The sequence below is a fragment of the Agelaius phoeniceus genome, chromosome 1 (genome assembly GCF_051311805.1).
Source record: "Agelaius phoeniceus isolate bAgePho1 chromosome 1, bAgePho1.hap1, whole genome shotgun sequence".
NCBI lineage: Eukaryota > Metazoa > Chordata > Aves > Passeriformes > Icteridae > Agelaius > Agelaius phoeniceus.
The window spans coordinates 155569838-155587477 of NC_135265.1; the positions used below are offsets into that span (position 1 = coordinate 155569838).

General features: G+C 62.5%; 2 protein-coding genes across 3 annotated transcripts in view; one reads left to right on the forward strand and one right to left on the reverse strand.

Moving 5' to 3' along the window:
* The window catches only part of OPLAH (5-oxoprolinase, ATP-hydrolysing), a 49084-nt gene extending 35304 nt beyond the window's left edge, over window positions 1-13780 (reverse strand). Inside the window, 5 exon segments of the mRNA XM_077190058.1 lie at window positions 1391-1586; window positions 5937-6060; window positions 7440-7554; window positions 11235-11426; window positions 12981-13780. Of these exon segments, the coding sequence (XP_077046173.1) occupies window positions 1391-1586; window positions 5937-6060; window positions 7440-7554; window positions 11235-11426; window positions 12981-13154 (801 nt within the window). The 5' untranslated portion in view covers window positions 13155-13780.
* EXOSC4 (exosome component 4) lies at window positions 13763-17632 on the forward strand. 2 transcript variants are annotated; one of them, XM_077190041.1, is made up of 4 exons: window positions 13763-14069; window positions 14488-14706; window positions 16532-16815; window positions 16963-17151. In XM_077190041.1, exons 1-4 carry the CDS (start codon window positions 13899-13901, stop codon window positions 17000-17002), a joined length of 714 nt encoding a protein of 237 aa, XP_077046156.1. In that variant the 5' UTR covers window positions 13763-13898; the 3' UTR covers window positions 17003-17151. The 2 variants fall into 2 exon arrangements, with proteins under 2 accessions (XP_077046156.1, XP_077046150.1); XM_077190035.1 differs by lacking the exon at window positions 16532-16815 and having other exon boundaries at window positions 13771-14069; window positions 16963-17632.
* The last annotated feature ends 8 nt before the right edge of the window (window positions 17633-17640 follow it).

Here is a 17640-nt window from a genome sequence, read left to right on the forward strand (position 1 = left end):
GGTCTATGGGGTCTGTGGGGTCAGAGCCCCCCATGAACTGCACGGGACCCCCTGAAATGGGGTTGGGGGGGGTCTATGTGGTCAGGGGGGTCCATGGGGTCGATGGGGTCAGAGCCCCCCATCCGAGCGCATGAACTGCACCGGGACCCCCTGAAATGGGGGGGCACGGGGGGGTCAGAGGGGGTCTGTGGGGTCAGGGGGGGTCTATGGGGTCAGAGCCCCCCCCGAACAGCACCTGCACCCCCTGAAATGGGGTTGGGGGGGTCTGTGGGGTCAGTATGGGGTCAGAGCCCCCCATGAACTGCACCCCCACCCCCTGTGGAAATTGGGGGGGTCCATGAGGGTCAGGGGGGGTCCTGGGGGGCTCAGCGGAATTGGGGGGACATGGAGGGGGCTCAGGGAGGCCCATGGGGTGGGAGGGGGCCCGTGGGGAGGGGTCTCAGAGGGGAATGGGGCACACGGCAGGGTCTGGGGGGTCCCCGCGTCTGTCCCGTGTCTGTCCCGTGTCTGTCCCGCTCTTATCCCAGGTCAGTCCCGGGTCAGTCCCAGGCCTATCCCAGGTCAGTCCTGGGTCAGTCCTGGGTCAGTCCTGGTCAGGCTCTGCTTTATCCCGGGTCAGTGTCCCCACCCTATCCCAGGTCAGTCCCGGGTCAGTCCCGGGTCAGTCCCAGGCCTATCCCAGGTCAGTCCTGGTCAGGCTCTGCTTTATCCCGGGTCAGTGTCCCCACCCTATCCCAGGTCAGTCCCGGGTCAGTGTCCCTGCTCTATCTTGGGTCAGTGTCCCTGCCTTGTCCCTTGTCTGTCCTGCTCTATCCTGGGTCAGTCCCGGGTCAGTCCCGGGTCTATCCCAGGTCAGTCAGTCCCCGCTCACCTTTAACCTGTCTCGGAATCCCTGGCAGAACCTCTGCAGGTACCAGCGCACACCTGGGCTCAGGTAGGCCTGGGTCAGTCCCTGCCCTATCCTGTGTCTATCCCGTGTCTGTCCCAGCCCTGTCCCGTGTCTGTCCCGGGTCAGTCTGTCCCGTTTCAGTCCCCGCTCACCTTGAGCCCGTCCCGGAATCCCTGGCAGAAGCCGTGCGGGTACCTGCGCACACCTGGGCTCAGGTAGGCCTGGGTCAGTCACAGGTCAGTCCCTGCCCTATCCCAGCCCTGTCCCAGGTCAGTCCCTGCCCTACCCTGTGTCTGTCCCGGGTCAGTCTGTCCCATTTCAGCCCAGCTCACCTTTAACCCGTCCTGGAATCCCTGGCAGAAGCCGTGCAGGTACCTGTGCACACCTGGGCTCAGGTAGGGCCGGGTCAGTCCCTGCCCTATCCTGTGTCTGTCCCAGGTCTGTCCCGTGTCTGTCCCGTGTCTGTCCCGGGTCAGTCTGTCCCATTTCAGCCCCGCTCACCTTGAGCCCGTCCCGGAATCCCTGGCAGAAGCCGTGCAGGTACCGGCGCACACCTGGGCTCAGGTAGGCGTCGGCGCAGGCCGTGAGCCCCCGCGGCACCGCCCGCGCCATGCCGGCCACGGCCGAGGACAGGGACACCTGCGAGAAGCCCAGGGACAGCGCCAGGGCCCCCACCTGCTCCTCGTGACCCGGCCACCTGTGAGGGACACCTGGGTCACACCTGGGGAACACCTGGGTAACACCTGGGGAACACCTGGGTAACACCTGGGGAACACCTGTACCCCAAACCCCACCTGCTCCTCGTGACCCGGCCACCTGTGAGGGTAGGACACACCTGGGTCACACCTGGGTCACACCTGGGGAACACCTGTACCCCAAACCCCACCTGCTGCTCATGACCCAGCCACCTGTGAGGGTAGGACACACCTGGGTCACACCTGGGGAACACCTGGGGAACACCTGAGTTACACCTGTGTCACCTGTGCCACACCTGTGCCACACCTGTACCCCAAACTCCACCTGGGAGAATGACAGGGACAGGGCCCCCACCTGCTGCTCGTGACCTGGACACGTGTGAGGGGACACCTGGGTCACACCTGGGTCACACCTGAGTCACCTGTGCCACACCTGTACCCCAAACCCATCCTACTCCTCATGACCCAGCCACCTGTAAGGGGACACCTGAGTCACACCTGTGTCACAGCTGTGTCACACCTGTGCCACACCTGAGTGTCACCTGTGTCACACCTGTGTCACCTGGGAACACCTGTGTGACCTGGTGTGACCCCCAACCCCAGCTGTAGACTGTCAATCAATCAATCAGCCAATCAATCGATCAATCAATCAGGTGATCAATCAATCAATCAATCAGTAAATTGATCAGCCAATCCATCCATCAATCAATCAATCAATCGATCGATCAATCAATCAATCAATCAATCAGGCCAGTGGGGGGTGGGGCTAACCCCCCTGAGTGACCAGGAGTGACCAGAGTGACCAGGAATGACCAGGAGTGACCACAGTGACCAGGAGTGACCAGGAGTGACCAGGAATGACCAGAGTGACCAGGAGTGACCAGGAATGACCACAAGTGACCAGGAATGACCACAAGTGACCAGGAGTGACCAGGAGTGACCAGAGTGACCAGGAATGACCACAAGTGACCAGGAGTGACCAGAGTGACCAGAGTGACCAGGAGTGACCAGGAGTGACCACAAGTGACCAGAGTGACCAGGAGTGACCAGGAGTGACCAGGAGTGATCAGAGTGACCAGGAGTGACCAGGAATGACCAGAGTGACCAGGAGTGATCAGGAATGACCAGAGTGACCACAGTGACCAGAGTGACCAGGAATGACCAGAGTGACCAGGAGTGATCAGGAATGACCAGAGTGACCACAGTGACCAGGAGTGACCAGGAGTGACCACAGTGACCAGGAGTGACCAGGAATGACCACAGTGACCAGGAGTGACCAGGAATGACCAGGAGTGACCAGAATGACCAGAAGTGACCAGGAGTGACCAGAGTGACCACAAGTGACCAGGAGTGACCAGGAGTGACCAGGAGTGACCAGGAGTGACCACAGAGTGACCAGGAGTGACCACAGTGACCAGGAGTGACCAGGAGTGACCACAGAGTGACCAGGAGTGACCAGGAGTGACCACAAGTGACCAGGAGTGACCAGGAGTGACCAGGAGTGACCAGAATGACCAGAAGTGACCAGGAGTGACCAGAGTGACCAGGAGTGACCAGAGTGACCACAAGTGACCAGGAGTGACCACAGAGTGACCAGGAGTGACCACAGTGACCAGGAGTGACCACAGTGACCAGAGTGACCAGGAGTGACCACAAGTGACCAGGAGTGACCACAAGTGACCAGGAGTGACCAGGAGTGACCGGGCCAGACCCTGCCCTGGGCTCCCAGACCCCAAATTTGGGCTTTTTCCCATTTTTTTCTCTCTTTTTGACCTCCAGAACCCAAATTTGAGCTTTTTCCTCTCTTTTTCTCTCTTTTTTTGACCTCCTGAACCCCAATCTGGGCATTTTCCTCCCTTTTTTTTTTCCTCTCTTTTTTTCACCTCCAGGACCCAAATTTGGGATTTTTTTTCTCTGTTTTTAAATCTTTTTTTTTTTTTTTTTTAACCTCCTGAACCCAAATCCGGAGATTTTTCTCTTTTTTCGAGCTCCAGAACCCAAATCTGGGCTTTTTCCTCACTTTTTTTCCCTCATTTTTTCACCTTCAGAACCCAAATCTGCAATTTTTTTTCTCTCTTTTCTCTTTTTCTCTCTTTTCTCATCTTTTTTTCACCTCCACAACCCAAATCTGAGCTTTTCCCTTTCTTTTCTCTTTTTATTTTTCTGCCTTTTTTTTTCTTTTTTTTTCTTTTTTACCTCTAGAACCCAAATCTGGGCATTTTCCTCTTTTTTTCTCTCTTTTTTTGACCTCCAGGACCCAAATTTGGGATTTTTTTCTCTCTCTTTTCTCTTTTTCACTCTTTTTAAATCTTTTTTTCACTTCCAGAACCCAAATCTGAGCTTTTCCCTTTCTTTTCTCTTTTCTCTTTTTCTGCCTTTTTTTTTGACCTTCTGAACCCAAATCTGGGCATTTTCCTCTTTTTTTCTCTCTTTTTTTGACCTTCTGAACCCAAATTTGGGCTTTCCCCTCTTTTTCTATCTTTTTCTACATTTTTTGAGCTCCAGAACCCAAATCTGGGGGCTTCCGTCACTTTTTTCCTCTCTTTTTTCACCTCCGGAACCCTAATTTGGGGATTTTACTCTCTTTTCTCTTTTTCTACTTTTTTTTGAGCTACAGAATCCAAATTTGAGCTTTTTTCTCTCTTTTTTCCCCTCTCTTTTTTTGACCTCCAGAACCCAAACCTGGGAATTTTCCTCTCTTTTTTTTTTCCTCATTTTTTGAGCCCCGGAACCCAAATTTGGCCTTTTTTCCCCTGTCTTTTTTAATATTTTTTTTTTTTTTACCTCCTGAACCCAATTTGTGGATTTTTCTCTTTTTTTTTCAATATCCAGAACCCAAATCTGGGCATTTTCCCCTTTTCTCCTCATTTTTCAGCTCTTTCCTTTCCCCCCTTTCCCGGAATTTTCTGGGCTCCTCCCATCCCAGGGTTCCGCGTTTCCAGGTGAAATTAATGACTTTAATTAACACGAATTGGGCTTAATTAACGCAAATTTGATGCTAATTAACGCCAAATCGGTGCTAATTAACGCCCCGGGTGGTGAGGCTGATTTTGGGCTGAATTGGGGTGAATTTGGGGCTGCTTTTGGGGTGAATTTGGGGCTGAGTTTTGGGGTGAATTTGGGGTGAATTGGGGCTGAATTTGGGCTGGTTTTGGGGTGAATTTAGGCTGAATTTTTGGGCAGAATTTGGGGTGAATTGGAGCTGAATTTCGGCTGAGTTTGGGGTGAATTTGGGCTGAACTGGGGCTGAATTTTGGGCAGAATTTGGGGTGAATTGGGGCTGAATTTGGGGCTGAGTTTGGGGCGAATTGGGGCTGAATTTGGGGCTGAGTTTGGGGTGCTTTTGGGGTGAATTTGGGCTGAATTTTGGGCAGAATTTGGGGTGAATTTGGGCTGAATTTGGGGTGAATTTGGGATGAATTGGGTCTGAGTTTGGGCTGCTTTTGGGGTGAATTTGGGCTGAATTTTGGGCTGAGTTTGGGGTGAATTTGGGGTAAACTTGGGCTGAATTTGGGCTGAGTTTCCCCTTTTGCCCGAATTCCTCCATTTTGATGGTTTTCAGGTGAGTTTTTGGACATTTTTTGGATCTTTGGGGATTTTAGGTTGGGGGGCACCTGAATCACCTGGGACTCATCTGAGAAACACCTGGGGGGCACCTGAGTCAATTTGGGGACACCTGGGGGGCGCCTGAGAGACTCGTGAGGGGCATCTGGGTCACCTGGGGGACACCTGAGGAGCACTTGGGGGGCACTTGGGGGGCATCTGGGTCACAAGAAACACCTGGGGGGCACCTGGGGGGTACCTGAGTCAATTTGGGGACACCTGGGGGGCACCTGAGACACCTGGGGGGCCCTTGGGGGACACCTGGGGGGCACTTGGGTGGCATCTGGGTCACAAGAAACACCTGGGGGGCACCTGAGACACCTGGGGGGCATCTATGGGTCATCTGGGGGGGGCACCTGGGACCCCCCAAATCCCCTCAGGGACCCCCAAATCCCCAAAAATCCCCCCCAAAGCCCCCATTTCTCACGCGTAGCTGTGCAGCAGCAGCACCGCCAGGACCCCTCAGGACCCCCCAAACCCCTCAGGGATCCCCCAAACCCCCCAGGACCCCCCAAATCCCCCCCAGGACCCCCCAAACCTCCCATTTCTCACACATCACTGTGCAGCAGCAGCACCACCACGCTCTGGGGACACTCAGGGACCCCTCAGGACCCCCCAAACCCCCCCAAGCCCCCCGTTTCTCACGCGTAGCTGTGGAGCAGCAGCACCACCACGCTCTGGGGACACTCAGGGACCCCCCAAACCCCCCAGGACCCCCCAAACCCCCCCAAAAATCCCCCGTTTCTCACGCGTAGCTGTGCAGCAGCAGCACCGCCAGGCTCCGGATGCCGCGGGCCAGGAGCCGCTCCAGGTCCGCGCGGAGCCGCGACACATCCAGAGGGCGCTGCAGCAGCAGAGTGACACCCGAGACACCTGGGGACATGGGGACAGCCACTGTGTCACCTACAGCCCTGGGACAGCCACACTGCAGCAGCAGAGTGACACCCGAGACACCTGAGGGGACAGGGACAGTGTCACTGAGAGCCCTGGGACAGTCCCTGCAGCAGCAGGGTGACACCCGAGACACCTGAGGGGACAGGGACAGTGTCACTGAGAGCCCTAAACCCCCCTGCTGCAGAAGGGTGACACCCGAGACACCTGGGACATGGGGACAGTGTCACTGTGTCACCGAGAGCCCTGGGACAGCCACACTGCAGCAGCAGAGTGACACCCGAGACACCTGAGGGGACAGCCACAGTGTCACTGTGTCACCGAGAGCCCTAAACCCCACTGCAGCAGCAGGGTGACACCCGAGACACCTGGGACATGGGGACAGTGTCACCGAGAGCCCTGGGACAGCCCCACTGCAGCAGCAGGGTGACACCCGAGACACCTGGGGACATGGGGACAGTGTCACTGTGTCACCGAGAGCCCTAAACCCCCCTGCTGCAGCAAGGTGACACCCGAGACACCTGGGGACGTGGGGACAGCAGTGTCACAGTGTCACTGAGAGCTCCTGGTGTCACTCAGGAGGGTGACACCAGACACACCTGGGGAGAGGGACAGTGTCACCTACAGCCCTGGGACAGCCACACTGCTCCAGGAGAGTGACACTGGACACACCTGGGGGACACGGGGACAGTCACAGTGTCACCTACACCTCTGACAGCCACTGCACCAGGAGAGTGACACCCGAGACACCTGGGGACATGGGGACAGTGTCACAGTGTCACCTACAGCCCTGAGACCCCCAAAACTGCCTGGTGCCACCTCAAAGAGCGGCAGGGGACGGTGACAGGAGTGTCACCTGCCAGGTGCCACCCCCAGTGTCCCACCTTGCACCCGGGGCCAGCTGTCACTGCCCCACAGGTGACAATGGTGACAATGGTGACACCCACCTTGCACCCGGGGCCAGCTGTCACTGCCCCACAGGTGACAATGGTGACAATGGTGACACCCACCTTGCACCCGGGGCCAGCTGTCACTCCTGGGGAGGTGACAATGGTGACAATGGTGACAATGGTGACACCCACCTTGCACCCGGGGCCAGCTGTCACTGCCCCACAGGTGACAATGGTGACAATGGTGACACCCACCTTGCACCCGGGGCCAGCTGTCACTCCTGGGGAGGTGACAATGGTGACAATGGTGACAATGGTGACACCCACCTTGCACCCGGGGCCAGCTGTCACTCCCGGGCAGGTGACAATGGTGACAATGGTGACAATGGTGACACCCACCTTGCACCCGGGGCCAGCTGTCACTCCTGGGGAGGTGACAATGGTGACAATGGTGACAATGGTGACACCCACCTTGCACCCGGGGCCAGCTGTCACTCCCGGGCAGGTGACAATCCTCCTGCTCCGGGATCAGCCGCTCGTCCACCTCGATCACCTCCTCGTAGAGCACGTCGGGCATGGCCACCTCCTGTGGGGACACCGGGGGACACGGGGTGACATCAGCCCAGTGACACCGCGGGGACACGGGGCAGGAGCGGGGTGGCACCAGGACAGGAGAGGGACAGAACAGGGACAGGGCAGGGACAGGGGTGACAGCAGGACAGGAGTGGGGTGGCACTGGAAAGGGACTGGGACAGGACAGGGACAGGAGTGAGGTGGCACCGGGACAGGAAGGGGACAGGATTGGGATGGCACCAGGACAGGACTGGCACTGGGATGGGACTGGGACAGGACAGGGACAGGAGTGGGGTGGCACCAGGACAGGAGTGAGGTGGGACAGGGACAAGACAGGGACAGGGCAGGGACAGGGGTGACACCAGGACAGGACAGGGACAGGATTGGGGTGGCACTGGGATGGAATTGGCATAGGACAGGGACAAGAAAGGGACAGGACTGGGGTGGCACCAGGACAGGAGTGGGACAGGGACAGGACTGGGGTGGGACAGGGACAGGACTGGGACAGAATAGGGACAGGGGTGGCACTGGGACAGGATTGGGATGGCACCAGGACAGGAGGGGGTGGCACTGGGATGGAACTGGGACAGGACAGGGACAGGAGTGGGGTGGCACCAGGACAGGACTGGGACAGGACTGGGGTGGGACAGGGACAGGACTGGGACAGAATTGGGACAGGGACGGGACAGGAGGGGGGTGGCACTGGGATGGGACTGGGACAGGACAGGGACAGGAGTGGGGTGGCACCAGGACAGGAGTGAGGTGGGACAGGGACAGGACAGGGACAGGATTGGGGTGGCACTGGGATGGGACTTGCATAGGACAGGGACAAGAAAGGGACAGGACTGGGGTGGCACCAGGACAGGAGTGGGACAGGGACAGGACTGGGGTGGGACAGGGACAGGACTGGGACAGAATAGGGACAGGGGTGGCACTGGGACAGGATTGGGACAGGGACAGGATTGGGACAGGGACAGGACAGGGGTGGCACTGGGACAGGATTGGGATGGCACTGGGATGGGACTGGGACAGGACAGGGACAGGAGTGAGGTGGCACCAGGACAGGAAGGGGACAGGATTGGGATGGCACCAGGACAGGACTGGCACTGGGATGGGACTGGGACAGGAGTGGGGTGGCACCAGGACAGGACTGGGACAGGGACAGGACTGGGGTGGGACAGGGACAGGACTGGGACAGAATTGGGACAGGGACGGGACAGGAGGGGGGTGGCACTGGGATGGGACTGGGACAGGACAGGGACAGGAGTGGGGTGGCACCAGGACAGGAGTGAGGTGGGACAGGGACAAGACAGGGACAGGATTGGGGTGGCACTGGGATGGAATTGGCATAGGACAGGGACAAGAAAGGGACAGGACTGGGATGGCACCAGGACAGGATTGGGACAGGGACAGGACTGGGACAGAATAGGGACAGGGGTGGCACTGGGACAGGATTGGGATGGCACCAGGACAGGAGTGGGGTGGCACCGGAGCTGGGGCTGGGACAGGGACAGGATGGCACTGGGACAAGAGTGGGATGGGACAGGGACAGGACAGGGACAGAAGCGGGGTGGCACCAGGACAGGACAGGAGTGGGACAGGACATGAGGGTGGCACTGGGGAGGGGCCGCAGTGGCATTGGGGTGGCACTGCAATGGCAGCCAGGGGACAGGAGCAGGACAGGGACAGCACCGGGGGACACTGGGACAGCACTGGAGTGGCATCAGGGTGGCACTGGGACAGCTCCAGGACAGGACGGGGACAGGAGTGGCACAGGACAGGGAGGACACGGCCATGGCACCAGGGTGGCACAAGGACAAATTGGGCTGGCACAAGGACGTCACCCCCCAGACACACTGTGTCCCCACTGTGTCCCCACTGTGTCCCCACTGTGTCCGCCCACCGGTGTCCCCATGTCCCCTGTCCCGTGTCCCCTTCCCTGTGTCCCCCATGTCTTGTGTCCCCCCCCGTGTCCCCGGTCGCCTGTCCCTTGTCCCCCCCCATGTCCTGTCCCCCACCGTGTCCCCATGTCCCCCTGTCCCGTGTCCCCGTGTCCCGTGTCCCTTGTGTCCTGTGTCCCCCTGTCCCTTGTCCCCCACCGTGTCCTCTGTGTCCCCTGTCCTTTGTCCCGTGTCCCCCCGCCCCTGCTGGCCACGGGCCAGGCCTGGCCCTGAGCCTGGCCCTGCTCACGGGACAGGGACAGGGGACAGGAGCAACAGGGACAGGGGACACGCCAAGGACATGCCAAGGACACGCCAAGGACACCCAGCCGGGCCCAACACGTGGTCACGGACACGGGACAGGGGACACAGGGAGGGACACAGGGGGGACACGGGACAGGGGACACTGTGAGGAGAAACTGTGGGGGGACACAGGGGACACTGGGGGGATACTGAGCCCCAGAGCAGGGACAGTGTGGGGCACATGGGGACAGGCTGCCAGCCTGAGAGGGGACACAGGGACAGGATGGCTGGGGACACACGGGGACACACGGGGACATGGTGCCAGCTCAGGAGGGGACACAGGGACAGCTCAGGAGGGGACACCGTGGGGCACACAGGGGACACGGTGCCAGCCCCAGGAGGGGACACTGTGGGGCACAGGACACACAGTGCCAGCCTGGGGGGGACACACAGGGACATGGTGCCAGCTCAGGAGGGGACACTGTGGGGCACAGGACACACAGTGCCAGCCTGGGGGGGACACCCAGGGACAGTGTGGGACACACAGGGACACGGTGCCAGCTCAGGAGGGGACACTGTGGGGCACACGGGGACAGGCTGCCAGCCTGAGAGGGGACACAGGGACAGGGTGGTGGGGACACTGTGGGGCACAGGACACACGGTGCCAGCCTGAGAGGGGACACTATGGGGCACAGGACACACGGTGCCAGCCTGGGGGGACACACAGGGACAGCATGGGGCACACGGGGACACAGTGCCGGTCACGGGACACGGTGCCGGTCACAGGAGGCGCCAGCCCCGTGCCAGGCGGCCATGGGTCACCGAGGGGACACCGCGTGGGACATCACGTGGGTCAGTGCGGGGACAACGAGGGGACACCGTGTGTGTCACCAAGGGGGTCAGTGAGGGGACACTGAGGGGACAGGACCAGATAAGGGACCAGGTATAGGAACAGGTGAGGGCACAGGTGTGTACCCAGGTGTGCCAGATCTGCCCAGGTGTATGTACAGGTGTGTGCCCAGGTGTGTACCCAGGGGTGTGCCCAGGTGTGCCAGGTGTGTACCCCGGTGTGCCCAGGTGTGCCAGGTGTGCCCAGGTGTGTACCCAAGTGTGCCCCCAGGTGTGTGCCCAGCTGTACCCAGCTGTGCCAGGTGTGCCCCCAGGTGTGCCCAGCTGTGCCAGGTGTGCTCTCACCAGGTCAAAGAGGCGGGGCCAGGCCTGGGTGCCGATGTGCAGCAGGTGTTGGGGTGGGTTTGGGGCTGGGTTTGGGGGTTCAGGTGTGTACCCAGGTGTGCCCAGGTGTGCCCAGGTGTGTAGCCAGGTGTGTGCCCAGGTGTGCCCAGCTGTGCCAGGTGTGCTCTCACCAGGTCGAAGAGGTGGGGCCGCGCCTGGGTGCCGATGTGCAGCAGGTGTTGGGGTGGGTTTGGGGATGGGTTTGGGGGTTCAGGTGTGTGCCCAGCTGTGCCCAGCTGTACCCAGGTGTGCCCAGGTGTGCCAGGTGAGCTCTCACCAGGTCGAAGAGGCGGGGCCGGGCCTGGGTGCCGATGTGCAGCAGGTGTCGGAAGCCGCGGGTCACGGCCAGGGCCGCGCGCTCCCCCCGGCGCTGCAGCAGCGCGTTGGTGGCCACCGTGGTGCCCATGCGGATCCACTGGATCCGGGACCCGTCCAGGGGCTCCTCCCGGGGCAAGGGCACCCCCAGCTCCTGTGGGACCCCAACATTCACCCAGGGATCCCCAAAATTCACCCAGAGACCCCAGACCCATTCAGGGACCCCCAGCGCCATTCAGGTACCCACAGCCCCCCCAGTGCCCATGCAGATCCACTGGATCCCAGATCCATCCAGGGGCTCCTCCCGGGGCACCCCCAGCTCCTGCGGGACCCCAACATTCACCAGGGATCCCCAAAATTCACCCAGAAAGACCCCAAAATTCACCTGTGGGACCCCAAAATTCACCCAGAGACCCCAGACCCATTTGGGGACCCCCAGCCCCATTGGATCCACTGGATCCCAGCTCCTGCGGGACCCCAAAATTCACCCGGGATCCCCAAAATTCACCCAGAGAGACCCCAGACCCATTCAGGTACCCACAGCCCCCCCAGTGCCCATGCGGATCCACTGGATCCCAGATCCATCCAGGGGCTCCTCCCGAGGCAGGGGGACCCCCAGCTCCTGTGGCACCCCAAAATTCACCAGGGAACCCCAAAATTCACTCGGGAACCCCAAAATTCACCCAGAGAGACCCCAGCCCCATTCAGGAACCCACAGCCTCCCCAGTGCCCAAGTGGATCCACTGGATCCCAGATCCATCCAGGCGCTGATGCCGGGGCAGGGGGACCCCCAGCTCCTGCGGGACCCCAAAATTCACCTGTGGGACCCCAGACACCCCCAGCTCCTGTGGGAACCCCTCAAAATTCACCAGGTCGACCCCAGACCCACAGCAACCCCCCCAACTCCTGCGGGACCCCAAAACTGAGCCCCAGACCCATTTAGGGACCCCCAGACCCATCTGGGACCTCCAGACCCATTTGGGGACCCCAGACCCACAGCAGGACCCCAGACCCATTTGGGGACCCCTAGATCTCCTTGGGGACCCCAGACCTATTTGGGGACCCCAGACCCACCTGGGGACCCCCAGACCCACCTGGGGACCCCCAGCACGGGGTGGGGCAGGGGGTCCAGGCAGGCCCAGGGCTGGGGCAGGTGGGGGGGGGGGCCCGGAGGGGGCTGGGGGGGTCCCCTTGGAGGGGGGGGGTCCCGGGATTTCCCACGGGGGTCCCTGGGAGAGGCATTTGGGGGGGGGGTTCCCAGTGGGTTCAGGGGTCCCGGGGGTCCCACTGAGTTCCTGAGGGGGGGTCCCCAGGAGAGCGGGGGGGGTCTCGAGGGTACTTGGGGGCGGCCTATGGGGGTCTGGGGGGTTCCTAGAAGGGGGTCCTGGGGCGTGTTCTGGGGGGGGTCTCCCCCCATGTGGTGTCCTGGGATGTTCCCGGTGGGCTCTTGGGGGGGGTCCCGGGGGTCTCCCTGCTATCCCCGCCGTGGCCTGGGGGTCCCGGAGGTCCCGTTGTGTCCCCCCGCTGTTCCCGCCGATTCCCGGGGGTCCCGTTGTGTCCCCCCCGTTGTCCCCGCCGATCCCCGGGGGTCCCCCCGCTGTCCCTCCACGCTGTCCCCTCGCTGTCCCCGCTGTGTCCCCGCCGTTCCTCGGGGGTCCCGTTGTGTCCCCCCCCGTTGTCCCCCCGCCGCTGTCCCCGGTGCCCGCACCTCCTGCAGGACGCGGCGGATGCCCTCGGTGGGCGCGTCCCGGTACGCGGGGTCCTCGGAGAGCAGCTTGAGGACGCGGACGCGGCCGCCGGGGCAGCGGGCGAACACGTCCGTGAAGGTCCCGCCGCGGTCGATGGCGAACTGGAACCCGGCGGGGCCGAGCGGGGCCGCCATGGTGGGACCCGGGCTGGCACCGGTACCGGGATCGGTACCGGGATCGGGGAGCGGCGGCGCTCGGGGCCGGTCCGGACCGGCCTGGGCAAGGTCAGCGCTGGCCGGACAGGGGTCAGAGGCGGCGGGCAGAGCGGAGCCGCCCGCTCCGGCCCGCTCAGCGCTCGCTGCCGCCCGGTGACGGTGGGACACGGGCTCGGCGCTGGCTCGGTGCCGGTTCTGACCCGCTCCGAGCGCTCGGGGACGGCCGGCGGTGCCCGCTCGGGACCCGCACCGGGACCGGGACGGCCCGGGAAGGTTCGGCCGTGCCCGAGGGGGGGGGTCCGGGGCTGCTGCCGCTCCGCCAGGGGGCGCTGGGGTCGCTCCGGTGCCGCCCGGTCCCGTTCGGTGCCGCGAACCGGCCGAGGGGGCGGGGCCTCGCGGGGGGCGGGGGCGCCAAGGGGCGGAACCGGGACACCGCCTCCGTGGGGGCGTGGTCTCTACGGAGGGGCGTGACAGAATGGGGCGTGGTCTGTGGTGGGAGTGGGTCACAGGGGGCGCGGCCTCTGTAGGACAATCCCATTGGGGCGTGGCCTGAACAGCGGGAGCGTCGGGGGGCGGCGCCTCCCATTGGCGGGCGTCTCGCGCGGTGCACGCCGGGAGTTGTAGTCCGACTCCTCACGGCACCCACGGGAACTAACGGCCACGCGCGGGGCACGCCGGGAGTTGTAGTCCGGCCCCACACGCAGTACCGGCGGCGGTACCGGCATGGCGGGGCTGGAGCTGGTGTCGGACGCGGGGTTCCGGGCGGACGGGCGGCGGCCGGACGAGCTGCGCAAGGTGCGGGCCCGGCTCGGGGTGCTGGCCCGGGCCGACGGCTCGGCCTACCTGGAGCAGGGCAACACCAAGGTGCTGGCGGCCGTGTACGGCCCGCACGAGGTGAGCGGGGCCCCGGGGCTGCGAAACTCCCCCTCAGGGCCTGTGAACTCCCTCCTGGGGCTTGTGAGCTCCATCTGGGGCTTGTGACCCCCCCCCCCGCCTCAGGGCTTGGGACCCCCTCAGTGCCTGTGACCCCCCCCCCCAGTGTCTCTGCCCCCCCTCCCCGTGGGGTTTTCAGGGTCCCCCATTCTGAAACTCCCCCTCCCCAATTTGTGCCCCCCTTCCCTCCGTGTCCTGTGTTCCCCCCATTTCTCTCTCTCACCCCCCCAGCTGTGGGGGTCTCACAGCCCCCCCATGTGGGTGTCCCCCCCCACTCTCTGCTCTTTCCCCACCAGGTTCAGGGGTCCCAAGCCAAACCTCCCCCCCCCCATATGTGGGTAGCCCCCCCACTCACTCCCAGCCCATTTTTCCCCCGCAGGTTCGGGGGTCCCGAGCCAAGGCCCCCCTGGACCGGGCCCTGCTCAGTGTCCGCTGCAGCTCGGCCCCGTTCGCCGGGGGCGGCGAGCGGCGCCGGCGGCCGGCGCAGGGCGGGACCGACCGCAGATCGGGGGAGCGAGCGCTGCTGCTGCGGGGCGTGCTGGAGGGAGCCGTGCTCAGCCAGCTCTACCCGCGCTCACAGATCGACGTGCACGTCCAGGTCAGCTTTGGGGGGGCTCCTGAGAGGGTTTGGGGGGCTCCTGAGGGGTTTTTGGGGGTGTTCTGGGGGGGTTTGGGGGTTGTGCTGCTGCTGCAGGGAGTGCTGGAGGGAGCCGTGCTCAGCCAGCTCTACCCGCGCTCACAGATCGACGTGCACGTCCAGGTCAGCTTTGGGGGGGATTTGGGGGGGTCCTGGAGTGGATTTTGGGGGGGTCATGACAGGATTTGGGGGAGTCCTGGCTCCTTCGGAGGGAGCCGTGCTCAGCCAGCTTTACCCCCACTCCCAGGTCAATGTGCACGTCCAGGTGAGTCTGGGGGGGTTTGGAGGGACCTGGGGACATTTAGGGGTCCTGGAGGGGCCGTGCTCACCCAAGTGTCTGTGGGGTTTTGGGGTGATTTGGGTGTTTTTGGAGTGTCCCTGACCACAGGTGCTGCAGGTAGACGGGGGGAAGCTGGGGGCCAGGGGGGAGCAGGGCCAGGCTGGGGCACAGAGGGTCCGTGGGATTTTGGGGTGCATTAGGGGATATTTTGGGGGTTGTTTGGGGTGATTTGAGTTGTATTTTGGGGTGTCCCTGACCGCGTGTACCCCCTCAGATCCACAAGATGGACGGGGGCGAGCTGGGGGCCATCATGAGCGTGGCCCAGCCGGTGCACACGGCATCTTCTGTGGGGTTTTGGGGTGTTAGAGGGGATGTTTTGGGGTGTTTTGGGATCTTTTGGGGTGATTTGGGTGTTTTTGGGGTGCTCCTGACCCCTTGTCCCCCCCCAGGTTCTCCAGGCAGATGGGGCCAAGCTGGGGGCCAGCATGAGCACTAGGCTGGGGCACACAGTGACTATGGGATTTTGGGGTGTTTTAGGGGATGTTTTAGGGTGATTTTGGGTGTTTTTGGGGTGCTCCTGACCCCTTGTCCCCCCCCAGGTTCTCCAGGCAGATGGGGCCAAGCTGGGGGCCAGCATGAGCACTAGGCTGGGGCACACAGTGACTATGGGATTTTGGGGTGTTTTAGGGGATGTTTTAGGGTGATTTTGGGTGTTTTTGGGGTGTTCCTGACCCCTTGTACCCCCCACCAGGTTCTCCAGGCTGATGGGGGTGAGCTGGGGGGCCAAGGGGGGCACAGCTGGGCTGGGGCACACGGGTCCTGTGGGGTTTTGGGGTGATTTGGGTGTTTTTGGGGTAGTTTAGGGGATGTTTTGGGGTGTCCTGACCCCCTGTCCCCCTCAGATCCTCCAGGCAGACATGGGCGAGCTGGGGGCCAGTGTGAGCGTGGCCAGGCTGGGGCACACGGGATCTGTAGTGTTTTAGGGGATGTTTAGGGTTTGTTTGGGGATGTTTAGGGTTTATTTTGGGGTGACCCTGACCCCTGTTTCCCCCAGGTTCTCCAGTCTAACAGGGGTGAGTTGGGGGCCAGCATGAGCGTGGCGGGGCTGGCCCTGCTGGGGCACACGGGGTCTATGGGATTTTGGCTGAATTTTGGGATGTTATAGGGGATATTTAGGGACATTTTGGGGTGACCCTGACCCTGTTTCCCCAGGTTCTCCAAGCCGATGGCGGTGAGCTCAGTGCCAGCGTGAGCGCGGCGGGGCTGGCGCTGCTGGGGCACATAGGATCTGTGGGATTTTGGGGATATTTAGGGACATTTTGGGGTGACCCTGACCCTGTTTCCCCAGGTTCTCCAAGCCGATGGCGGTGAGCTCAGTGCCAGCGTGAGCGCGGCGGGGCTGGCGCTGCTGGACGCGGGCGTGGCCAGGCTGGGGCACATAGGATCTGTGGGATTTTGGGGATATTTAGGGACATTTTGGGGTGACCCTGACCCTGTTTCCTCCAGGTTCTCCAGGCCGATGGCGGTGAGCTCGGTGCCAGCGTGAGCACGGCGGGGCTGGCGCTGCTGGGGCACATAGGATCTGTGGGATTTTGGGGATATTTTGGGGTGACCCTGACCCTGTTTCCCCAGGTTCTGCAGGCCGATGGCGGTGAGCTCGGTGCCAGCGTGAGCGCGGCGGGGCTGGCGCTGCTGGACGCGGGCGTGGCCAGGCTGGGGCACATAGGATCTGTGGGATTTTGGGGATATTTAGGGACATTTTGGGGTGACCCTGACCCTGTTTCCCCCAGGTTCTCCAGGCCGATGGTGGTGAGCTTGGTGCCAGTGTGAGCACAGCGGGGCTGGCCCTGCTGGGGCACATAGGATCTGTGGGATTTTGGGATGTTATAGGGGATATTTAGGGACATTTTGGGGTGACCCTGACCCTGTTTCCCCAGGTTCTCCAGGCCGATGGCGGTGAGCTCGGTGCCAGCGTGAGCGCGGCGGGGCTGGCGCTGCTGGACGCGGGCGTGGCGCTGCGCGGGGCCGTGGTGGCCGGGTCGGCCGGGCTGGCTGAGCCCCCGGCCGGGCCCCCGGTGGCCCTGAGTGACCTGAGCGCGGCCGAGGAGGCGGCCGGGGGCCCCAGGCTGGCCGTGGCCACAGTGGCGGGCAGCGGGCAGCTGGCCCTGTGCCAGCTCAGTGCCCGCCTGCACCAGGAGCGGCTGCGGCCCGTGCTGGACGCTGCCCAGGCCGCCTGCCAGGGGCTGCACGCCGTGCTGGACAGCGTGGTGAGGGCCAGGCTGCGCCAGGACACCGCCATGGAGCACTGAGTGACAGCCAGGACACTGCCATGGGGCACTGAGTGACCACCCCAGGACACCGCCATGGAGCACTGAGTGACCGCAGTGACTGCCCCAGGACACCGCCATGGAGTGCTGAGTGACCGCCCCAGGACACTGCCATGGAGTGCTGAGTGACCGCAGTGACCGCCCCAGGACACTGCCATGGAGTGCTGAGTGACCACAGTGACCGCCCCAGGACACTGCCATGGAGCGCTGAGTGACCACAGTGACCGCCCCAGGACACTGCCATGGAGTGCTGAGTGACCACCCCAGGACACTGCCATGGAGCGCTGA

What these genes read in the sequence shown, in the direction of transcription:
- EXOSC4 (XM_077190035.1), top strand. Translation starts at nt 13,899, where the DNA reads ATGGCGGGGCTGGAGCTGGTGTCGGACGCGGGGTTCCGGGCGGACGGG. An exon ending in CCGTGTACGGCCCGCACGAG is followed by an intron (nt 14,070 to 14,487) that starts GTGAGCGGGGCC and finishes TTTCCCCCGCAG; the next exon opens with GTTCGGGGGTCCCGAGCCAA. An exon ending in AGATCGACGTGCACGTCCAG is followed by an intron (nt 14,707 to 16,962) that starts GTCAGCTTTGGG and finishes CTGTTTCCCCAG; the next exon opens with GTTCTCCAGGCCGATGGCGG.